This window comes from Staurois parvus, unplaced genomic scaffold, assembly GCF_062004578.1.
Source record: "Staurois parvus isolate SC_StPar_1 unplaced genomic scaffold, SC_StPar_1.0 ptg000106l, whole genome shotgun sequence".
Lineage (NCBI taxonomy): Eukaryota > Metazoa > Chordata > Amphibia > Anura > Ranidae > Staurois > Staurois parvus.
Genome location: NW_028317902.1, coordinates 3,551,735 through 3,563,525, shown reverse-complemented (window position 1 = coordinate 3,563,525; position 11,791 = coordinate 3,551,735). Strand labels below are relative to the sequence as shown.

Genomic DNA, 11,791 nt, shown 5'->3' with positions numbered 1-11,791 from the left:
TACCCATGCCGCCATTCGCGGCCACGAATGTCAATCACCAGGTCGCAACCGGTGATTACCCGCCGGCGCCTGGTGATTACTGACAATCACCAACGGGGAGGAAGACTGTTTTGTTCATAAACAGTCTTCCTCCCTGTCAGCTCGGGCACACAGCTCAATCAGTGTGCTTACAGTGAGGTACACCCCCCCCCCACTCCCTAGTAAAACACTCCCTACACACAGTTAACCCTTTGATCGCCCCTCACATTAACCCCTTCCTGCCCGGTGTCATGAGTACAGTGGCAGTTCTGTTTTTTAGCACTGATCACTGTATTGGTGTCACTGGGGATGTCAGTGACACCAAGTTAGTTTCCCCCCAGTGTCAGAATGCCTGCTGCAGTCCTGCTAAAAGTCACTGATCGCCGCCATTACTAGTAGGAAAAAAAAAATCCCAGTATTTATACCGCTATTTGTAAACGCTATAACTTTCACGTAAACCAATTAATTTACACATATTAAGATTTTTTTTAGCAAAGACATGTCACAGAATACATTTTGGCCTAAATTTATGACGAAATTTGATTTTTTACATTTTTTTACTGGATATGTTTTATAGCAAAAAGTCCAAAATATTGTTTTTTTCTCAAAATTGTCGGGTTTTTTTTGCTTATAGCGCAAAAAATAAAAACTGCACAGGTGATCAAATACCACCAAAAGAAAGCTCAACTCATGGGGAAAAAAAAGACGTAAATTTCGTTTGGATGTGGCATTGCATGACCGCGCAATTGTCAGTTAAAGTAACGCAGGGCCGTAACGCAAAAAATGGCCTAAACAGGAATGGGGGTGAATCCTCAGGAGAGCAAGTAGTTAAAAAGATTCAAAACAACTTTTGAAAATATTTTTGAAATGTTAGTGTTTTTTAAGATTTTACTGACTGCGTTTGGATCTACTTTAAATGTACAAATTTAGTTAAGATGAAAGACTCCATTTACGTAATTTTAGAAGAGCTTGGGAAATTATCGTTGTTTGTATTTTACCTGCTTGTCTATGAATTTAACTGATCTGTGCTCTTTCATTTTCCTCCTATTCAGGTTTGATGGGGGATTGTTCGGATGACAGCTGGAACTGTAGTGATCACAGGAGGAATCCTAGCGTCTGTAATACTACTTTGTATTATTGGAGTACTATGTTACTGCAGGCTTCAGGTGAGATTAATATGCAGATCACAAAATACTGAAATCTAAAAACTCTCAGCCTAACGGATTCATTAGTATCATTTATTATCACAAATCGGTCAATAAAAATATATCTTTGGCTTCTCACTCCTGATTAGAAGTAGCAGAGCAATCCCTGACATGTGACACTACCTGAAACGTTCTGTTCTTCTAGGCTCACTGGAGTCCACTGGGAGTTTGACATCATTGGAGACATATCCTGTCCATTTATTCTTCCGATTACTGGAATACATTTATGATTTCATCAAGGTGTGGTGTCTAGGGTCAGGAAAAGCTGCCTGGGGATAGCTTGAAGCTCTACTTGTATGATAGCAACCCTTCATTCGCATAGCACTATCAAATAGATGAAAAAGAGTGCCTGAGCATAAGAGCAGCTGTACATTGCCTATATCATTCAAACTGATTTGTCTTGAAGTAATTTAGTGATAAGGTTGCCTGAGTCTAGGTCTTTTATCTACTATTTGTGGTATAGTCAGCAAGCGGTTTCTGGCCTGCACAGTTACCAAACTTCAAGAAGGAATTCTGCCTCTTTTGGGTCTATGAAACAAGAAAAAGAAAGGAGCACCATCCCCTAAATGTAGACATTTATTAGAATCAAATAAATGGTTAAAATGCACTCCCATCGTGAAGTGGATAAAACATATAGCATCCTCCTATCCCATCTGCAGAGCTCAGCAGGGTTGCGGGGATGGGATTGGAAGATGCTATATGTTTTTGCATTTTAACCATTTGATTGCAATAAATATGATCTGCACTTAGGAGGTGGCGCTCCATTCTTTTTCTTGTTTTATAGACCAGAGAGTGTACATCCTTTACTCTTCAAGGGAGCTGCAGCCATTTATGTAGACTTTCATTGAACTTTTAATAGGAGAGACTTCCCTAACCTCTACCTATTTACCACCCCAGCTTCCTTGGCGCTATATTATTATTATTATACAGGATTTATATAGCGCCAACAGTTTGCTCAGTGCTTTACAATATAACGGGAGACAATACAGCAACAATACAGTTCAATACAAGAGGGATAGGAGGGCCCTGCTCCTCTGAGCTTACAATCTAAGAGCTATATACACACATACTGTACATTCAGTATATATGTACACTGCCTCTTTTGGGTACCTATCCTCCCTTTCAGTTGCCAAGTGGAAGAGGCTATTGGCAATATAGCATACAAACACATTAATTTCCATCAGGAAGGAAGGAGGAAACCCCCCCCCCCCCCCCCCCAAAGCAAGATTCCATTATATGCAATTTGTTATAGCTTTGGTAAATGTGTTTTTAATTGTGCATCTTGCTCATTTCTAAGCGTATGTCTGTCATGGCTTCCGACTCTATGATGTAATAAATATACCGGTAGTTCCAGTTTTCATCCCAAATAGAAAGGTTTCGAAAAGGTGGGGCTTAGTAAAAAGGGAATGGTCTTTTCAAATTTAGGTACATTTAATCAATTTTCTTGTTTGTTAGAGTTGGTCCTTTACAATCAGAAGAAGATACTGGAACACTTTCACCTCCAGATATTTTACTCCTGCAATCATTACATAATGACTGATTCTAGTGTTCTGCAAGTCTTTTAAGCCTTATAACAATGGGTGCTTGACCGATACATTTGATTGTAAAGCTATTGTTTTTGTTTTCAGTTTAGAAAATAAAATGTCTGATTGCTTACAATGAGTAACCTATGCAGAAAGTTTGATAAAAGCCCTTAATACAAGAACCAAGGTAAAATATTAATTTTGTTATTTTTGTCTTACTACAGTATTACTGCTGTAAAAAAGATGAGCTACATGGTGAGGCAGAAGAGGATCCAGCTCACCAACCTCACTCCCACTTTCCCTGCCATGACTGCTCTTCTGCCCATCTTGATGGAGTGTTTCCTCCATATGTGGCACCAGCTTACTCTCCATATGGCTCTCCTTATATCATTCGGACTGCAGATACCATGTGCAATGGAAGAGAAAGAGATTCCTTCACTCCAACTCACTATGCAGAGGCTGGACCTTTACTTGTGATGGGCACTCCAAATCTTTCTAGAGGGCTACATGCTCTCAGTACCCAAGTATGACCTGGGAACTAGCCACCATTTTGTGGAAAGCCTCTGCATTTTAACCATTTCAAGGATATCACACCACCTCTGTGTTCACACAGTGACTGACCATTTTGAAGGTCATTCCATGAACCTTCAAGGACCAAGAACTTGTATATGACCTGTAGGTATGGTCTGAATATTTTCACAATGCTAGGATAGCTATAGAGAGGACTAAAGTACATCTCCTTGTTGGTCACATGGAAGAATAGGGTTTGATGTGTCTTTGGAATTTGGAGATTCCTTCTTTATGTGAACTAGTAACCTTTATTCCAGTATTATCTCAGAAAAGTTTTATTTTGTCCTGAAAAAGAAATACTGAATTGTAGAAAAAAGAACTATTTGAATTTTTAAAACTTAAATTATCACAGTAATAATAAATAAAGATATATATATATATATATATATATATATATATATTTATATATATTTACATATATATATTTATTGTTAAGTAGAACATTTTCAACATAGGTTTGCTTAGGCCTATATAACTGATTGAAAAAGGAGTTGGGAGGTGAATACAGCCATCTTGGCATAAGAGAAACTGTTTTTTTTTCTATTTTGGATCAACAATTAGTAAAGTTTATCATTTAGACTTTAGATTTATTTATTTTATGCTGTGCTTCCAAATTGAGACATGGATTTAAGTGATGCTTGAATGACTGAAAGTATGTGTTTCCCGCTTCTGAGGTACAAAAAAGTATTTTATCAATATACATTTAAATGGAAAACCTGCATCTGATTAATGCATGGAGAATCCTCCTAACCTGTAATAACCAAAAGGATCAGCAGAACTGTTGTCACAGGTAAAATAGGACTCTTACAGCAAACTACCAAATTTGTCCTTTCACATTCCAACACCAAAATTGTAGTTTATAGGGTGATTTTACTGGCCTTTTCTTTTTTAATCTTTCAAATGTCTACAATATGAAGAAATGGGAAGAGTAACCTACATACCTTGCATATTAACAGAAATATGTGAGCACAAAACATACCCCACCAAGAAACGTTCGAGCTCCAGTGCAGTTTTGTGGTCAGGGGTCAGAATACCTGCTTTCATCAAAGGCTTGTCAGTCAGGTATGCATTATTATGAATCATTCCTTTTAATGCTTTAGGCCATGTTACTTTACTGATCCTGTCGCTGGTAGTAAAAAGATTTCTAGAAAGAGCACTCACCTTCTCCTATGGCTTCACTCCCTCGTTCAATAAAAGCTACAGAATTTTACTCATCAATAATAGAACAACTCCTACTAGATTGGAGCAATGCTGTAGAAACAGATACATGTTCTCTCTTCTCCACTGTTGGCAGTCTTGCCAGCAACAGGATTGCTAGCCTGACATGACACTTTAAATGTACAGTAAGTCCTCTACTTATGAAACTTTGAATTGTGAACTTTCAAAGATAGGAACATGCATTCACATGCCAAGTCACAAAAGTAGCTCATGTGCCTACCGGCCATTGTCAGCTGCCTGCACCCTCTGCCACCAGCGGTTGTTCTGCTGTGTACTTTACTGTATAGTACAGTGTTGATTTCAAGCCTAGGATGTCTGGAAGCAAGCATGAAAGCAGCGGTCTTGTCTGGTCACTCCATGCCAGCCCCTGTATGTCAGCTGTTGTACTGTGCTGCTGTACCTTTCAAGGTACTGTAAGATTAAACATCATTTCTTTACAGTATTTCTTGTGTTGATTTTTGTGCATTGTTTGTGTGAAAAGTAATATAAACCGTACTTTGTTGAACGTACAAACAATTTGGACTCACGAACACACTCCCAAAACAAAACTCGTTCGTAAGTAGGGGACTTACTGTATTTACGTTCTAGCAGTCATATTTACATTTTTTATGTGTTCCCATTCACACATCAAAAAATATTCCCTACCCTTCTAGCTGTTTCTTTAGCAGGATTATACACATGCAAGCTATTCTGAACAATGTCAGAGGGAAAAAAGTAGGGACTCATTACATACAATGCAGAGTTTAAGCCTTGAGATCTTTTAACCTTTTGGTAGTTTACAGCTGTTAATGAGATCTGCCAGCACAGTACAGACAGGGTTAATTTTGATAAATATTAGGGATCAATCACATGGGCAACTTGCAATTTTAGACATCATATCTGTGAAGGTCACTGCAACAGCACATAGAAAACAATGGTTTGCTATGTGCCTTGTTCACCCCACAATGTTGTGTAAAGTGCAATACAGTGTTTTGCATTAAAACGCAACCTGTCTGCATTTTAACGCAAAGCACATAAATGTTTGTTAATACAGCACAGCTTAAAGTAGAGATGTAAATAAATAAACTGATGTTAGAATTTTTGTTCTTCCAGGAACCTGTCTTCCATACAGAAGACATGAAAATGAAACGTAATGCACCACAATGTGCATTAAAATGCATATTAAATCTCCCACTATACAGGTTTGCTTGAATCTCTGGACTAGCGGTCAATCACACTAAATGGAGAGCCCTGAATATTACTTTAACGATGGCGGAGTTTCAAACCCTGCGTAGATCGTTTCCCTTTACATGGTCTGAAGTATTTGGATATAAACCTCACTAGTTCTCCTGACTCTCTTTATTACCCTCCCATGCTGACCCACTTGACAGACCGTGGTCTTCCCCACAGATATTCTGGATATGCAAGATTTCTACAGTGATAATAACATTGCTGCTGAAAATTCTTTACCTCTTCAGAGTTCTGCCAATAGCAGTCCCATCTTACTTTCTTCATATATTGCAACGTCGTGTTTCTCATTTTATATGGGGTACGGTCTGACCACCACTTCTTAGATCGATGCTACTATAACCCAAACTGGAGGGAGGACAGAGTATTCTGCACTTTTCAAAATATTAGCAGGCAGGCCAACTGGCCTCACTCCTAAAATATCACACAACTCGAAAAGTACCCCTTTTGGTTAGTTTAGAAGCAATGGACAGTGATCCCCACTTCATCAATAACTTACTTTGACTTCAGCCAAAGGAACGGATGATTACAAACCCCATAACTTCTTAACTCTTTGGGACGGACTAAAACGCATATCGGAACTGTTATCTCCACATAACCTGATGCTCTCTTTCTTCCATAACCCAGCATTTTGTCCGGCGTTTGTTTCCCCATCACTTTTTATCATTGGTCTCAGTTACATCTAATGAGACTACATCATCTGATCACCTCCACTGGCTGTAAGCCCTCTAATTACTGCAGGATCAGAATAAACTTCTGAGTTCCAAGGTGTTTTGTTACCTTCAGGTTAGGCACTTTTAAGCCATGACAATCCAATCACAAAAGGACCTTGAACGAGTAACTATGTTTGAGCTTTTATGTACAGCTGATCCACACGCAAAAGGGGTGATCTCTAAGCTTTAACTATTCTTAAAGCCCCCGCCCTTGCGGCTTATGTCAAACAGTGGAGAGCTGAATTGAATTTAGTACTTGAGATTGGACAGACATTTGGCTAGCCACCATAAATCATCACAAAATATCTCAGCATTAGAAATAGCCTACAAAGTACTATTTATATGGCACTTTGCACCAACAAGAAAAGCGAAGTATGTTCTGGGGTAACCCTCCACTTCTTTTTGTGGTTATAGAGCACCCTGTTCATATCTTAATATCTGGTGGGCCTTCCGAAAGGTTTGGTCCTTCTAGTCCTACATTTTCCAAATCGTTTCTCACAGTTATTTGGTAATGCCATCCAACCGGATTGCTCTGTTGAATAGTAGCCTATCGAAGCTGCTAAGCAAACGATTGCCATATCTTGGAAAATGCCTGCACTGTGTAGTTTTCCTATCAAACATAGGGTTATCCAAGCTTTGTTACATGCTAAGATTGAGGCTACCTTGGAGGACAAAGTTCGCAAGTATACAAAGTTTGGCAGCCCTGGGTTGACAAGCACTTGCCGCCAGATTTCGATAAATTTCTTTTGGAACCTAATGCCCGCAGTGACTTTGATCAACTTTCACTCAGGTTGATGCTGCTACTCAGATGACCCCTGGGATCCCCCTCCGTTCCCCCTACTTTTCTGAATTCTACTACTTCCATCCTTAGCTTTTACTCACCTTACAGTTTACCTGAGCTATCGTTGGGAAAACATCTTTCTCTACCATTTTGATCTCTTTGATCCTTTGCATTTTATGTATATGCATTGGTTTGATTCTCTTTTATTGTTAACCTCAGGGAACATCTATTTTGGTATTAACACAAGTGGTTGTTTATCCAATTTGGCCTTGTATCTGTTATTCAATGTCCCTCCCTGCTTGTAGGTCACTAATGTTTCATACTGACTTTGTCTGCTCCCCGATGATTTGTATGTAAATCCTCCAATAAAAAATGTTTGAACAAGAAAAATGCATGGTAAATTAATGTCAACACAAACATTTTCAAAGCATTGTGGAGGGGTTTTATGTGCAGTATTGTGTGAAAGGACAATTACTCCACAGCCTCATCCTTAACATTGCATAGGAGGATGCTAGGTACCTAGTTTAAAAGCACCTAAAAAGATAAGCAGTATTTTTAAAATAATTTTTCAGTTAAGTTATGCGAATGGGAATGTGTAACAAATATAAAGTAGGTATTATCCCAATTTGGCAGCAAAAATTGAATTACACTTTACATTTATTTATGATTCTGCTTTAGGCTGAATTTGCATTGAAAAATGTAAAATACAAAAAGAGTGAATGTATACTTCCATCTTTTTTTTGTGTGTTTTAATGCATGTTGACCTTTGCTGATCTGCATTGTAGTGCACTTGTAAAATGCAGGTCAGCGCATAGACACATAAAAAACATTTTTTTTTTATGTTTCCCTTTCAAACTACAACGCTGCATTAACCTGATTTGTATTGCTCTCAAGTAAGTACCTGCCTGTTCGAGGAGTGGGCAGACAGCTATGCTGATAGACTGCAGGAGCCCGAGATTGCACTCGCGATCTGCTGATCGTAGGTGCAATTCCCTGAAGGCTCCTTAGAAAAAATAATAAATGCATTGTTTTACCTACAAAAAATGGGCATTTTTTTTTCAAAGGTAAATTTATCCTTTAAACTGCACCAAAAGCACAACACAGGTGCATTTTTCATGCGTTTTTGCATTTTTTCCATTGATTTCAATGGGGGGGTGTTTTTGGTGTGTTTTTCTTTTTTGTACCGTACCAAACCTGCACCATAAATGCAGCAAGCAGGATTTTAAAAAATGCAACGGATCAGTGTGAAGCATTCCATAAAATGGAATACATGGTCACATTTTTTTCTTCCGCTTTTTTTAACGCAAAAGAAAAGTACAAGTGGACCTACATAAACTCTTCTGGGTCCAGAAGGAACACATTTTGTACATCTAAGGCAACCATTCTCAACTAGGGTTACCTCCAGGAGAGGCTAGGGGTTCCTTGAGCGGTGGCTGATTAACCTCCCATTTGGCGGTGCACAGTTCTGGGGTCAACTCTACTTGGTAGAGCCAGCAGCAAGACAATAATGACCTTTTTAACTGTATGTACAGGCGGCATTCCTCCTATTGACCACCAATGTAAGGAGCATTCTTCCCACTGACCACCAATGAAAAGAACATTCTTCCCATTGACCACTAACGTAAGGATCATTCTTCCCACTGACCACCAATGTAAGGGACATTCTTCCCACTGATCACCAATGTAAGGGGCATTCTTCCCATTGACCTTCAATGAATTGATACAAGCAGGACTTCCTTGAGATCTGAAAATTATTTTACGGGTTTCTCTGGGGAAAAAATGAGAAACACTGATCTAAGGCTTCACTACTTTCCTCCCAACTTAATATTGCTCTGGAAGAGCGGGAATGGTTGAAAGCATTTGTAGGTAGGCAAAGCCTGCTGTGTACTCAACATTAGACTTTGTTAGTAAAACTGCAAAGTTTTGCCTTTAATTTGAAATATTGTAAAGTGGAATTGATTTCTAGACATTATTGATCCATTGGGCCCTGTGTGTGGATCTCTAGTTTTAATTTACAAAGCACACATTTCAAATATAAAGGATGACTAAACAGAAATAATTCCTCTATTTTAGGTTTATGAAACAAATATTTTGCTTAGGAAATTAATAATGAAGACATATGATATGAATAATATTATTACAGAACTTGCCAAATAAGTAACAATAAGAAACACTATTGTTATTGTCATTATTTAATGGATTTTTTTATCAAAATAAAAAGTAGCTGCTAATATAAATTTTCTTAATTTCTGATCTTATTGTTTATGGGTACTGTTAGATCAGGGGGGCTCAACCTTTTGAAGAACGAGGGCCACTTAAGTGGATTGGTAACTGGTTGAGGGCCACAATGAAATGGTTCAGAATTTAAAATGTTTTATTTTGAATAGCATAATAAACATTTTCCTTCTGCAGCTGCTGAATGTTGGCAAGAGGGAGAGGAGGATAAGTTAGCTTTTAGCCGTTGCAGGAGGAAAATGAAGAGGATTGGTTCTTCTATATGCTTCCCCTGCCACCCCTCCTACAACAAGTGTAAAACGGAATGTGACAGGGAGGCCGCATGGGCCCCCTGGAGGATAGGGTTTGGTTGCCATTGCGACCCCTGATGTTACAGCAGTGGCTGGGGTGGGGGATGTTGTTCAAAACATGTCTCAACTATGGGGTTTTACCACCCCTGAAATGCAAATGTAAATTAGCCTTTACTGTCCGGAGCCCCCTATAAGGCTGCTTTCCCACTGATGCGCTGCAGTTTATCCGAACTGTGGATACAGCTCAATGCATCTGCGGCTTTCCTGAGGGTTAGTTGCACTTAGACTTCTAATATATCTTTTGAGTGTGGTGAGCTTTCAGAAAGCAGACCAAACCCACAGGATATAATAGAAGTCTATTGCTCAGTGCAGCTAACCTGCAGGAAAGCCACAGGTACACTGCGCTGCACCCACGGATCAATTAACCCTTTTATAGGTGCTAATATGACCATTGCAAAAGCACAGTGTATGTGATGTTTAATACACTGACCTTCTTTTCCTCTTCCAGGTTGTGCTGGCATTGCTCTCTAGGTTTATAGAAAGGTCCCAGGTGAAGTGCACTTGGTATCACTCTGCCTGCCTCGGGCAGAAGCCAATGTTTCAGAGGAAGCATCAGCTTATGCTACCCCTGCTCCCTCTGCGGCCGCCTGCTTCCTCCACTGCTGACACCAGCTCAATGCACTCTGATGCTCTGGCATGGCGGTTTGGCAAGCCCAGATCGCAATCAACAGGTTGCTATTCCCAGGTATGCTCTTCCCTGTTTTGAGGTTGAAAGCCACATTAGAGAGCTCAGAGGGCCACAAACTTAAGCTGACCATAGATGACTGAAAATTGGGGACTGGCCGAATTTCATTCCATCTTTGGCCGTTGCCACTCAGCATCAGCAGAAGTTGACCTTAGACTGTTGGAAAACTTTTGTTGATCAGCTGCTCAGTGTATTCTGACAGTTTACGAGTCTTGCTGTCAGAATACAATGTCATAGTGGGGAGGATTCCTCCATCCACCTCACATTGTTTTTTTTGTTTTGCTTTGTTTTCTTTTCTTCGATCAGCCTGAGAACTGCTAAAAAAATGAACTGTCTATAGCCAGCCAAATTGGAAATCTCCCCATCAAGAATACAAAAAGCAGTAAAAACCTGAAAGAGGTTCTATCCCTTCCCCACTTCTGCTCTAGTGACTGTACAAGAAGTGAAGAAATATCAATTATACAGGCTTTCAAAGTAAGCTCCATTGTTGTTGGTTCCCCCAAGACAGCAAATATTGTCTCTTCCCTTCCTTTCTCCATAGCAGTCATATCAAACTGGTGTTTTTTGTGTCCCGTGTACTCCTTCTTTGCAGCCCTTGGCAGTACGTTTGTAACACTACCCCCTTGAGAAACACTGGTTTTGGCCCCCCCCCTTTATCTCTTCACAGCCAGGCAATATGCTTTTTTCCAACTTCCATTCAGAGTCAGTGACCAGTCCATGGGCTTGTTTTTTTTATTTGGTGTAAACAACTTGCTTAGGGTTTAGTGGCATATGGAATGCCCAACTGGACTTGAAAATATAACTGAGGACACACTTTCTAAATTCTGTAGAAAAATGATGGGTCCTGGACTTTCTAATCCCTCCAGAGTGAGATTGGTCTCTTGGCTGATCAGTAACACAGTCTCTGTGAGGAGCACTTGGTCCTCCTCTCTATATGAACCTCTTCAGACCCCAGCTAGAAACTGCCCATCCACCTGGCTGTCTTTGAAGAGTATCCCAGAGTAAGAGATTCTAGAACAGACTTAGCAGCACTGTCCCAGGGAGAACTGGTTGGGTATAGCACCTAGCAGCCTTCCCTCTTGTAGGCCCCAGGGATGTAGAGGTACTCACACTGTCCTTGTGTCCTGTAGCTTTGGGTAAACTGCTTTCAGGCCTTTCGCTGGGCTAGTTTCTTTCCTGTCTTGCAGGCTGTCCTTCCTCAATGGACTGCAGGGCAGTGGAGCTCCCTCTGTCAACTTCCCTCTCCGATTCCTCCAACCTCCAGAC

At 40.0% G+C, this 11,791-nt stretch overlaps 1 protein-coding gene across 2 annotated transcripts in view; it reads left to right on the top strand.

Annotated features, from left to right (window-relative positions):
• The window catches only part of LOC149467529 (protein FAM163A-like), an 81,945-nt gene extending 72,453 nt beyond the window's left edge, over positions 1-9,492 (top strand). For both annotated transcript variants that reach the window (XM_089671495.1, XM_089671494.1), the window contains 2 exons: positions 1,071-1,184; positions 2,971-9,492. In XM_089671495.1, the coding sequence (XP_089527621.1) occupies positions 1,092-1,184; positions 2,971-3,276 (399 nt within the window). In that variant the 5' untranslated portion in view covers positions 1,071-1,091 and the 3' untranslated portion in view covers positions 3,277-9,492. The remainder of the gene's footprint in view (positions 1-1,070; positions 1,185-2,970) is intronic.
• Positions 9,493-11,791: the final 2,299 nt, after the last annotated feature.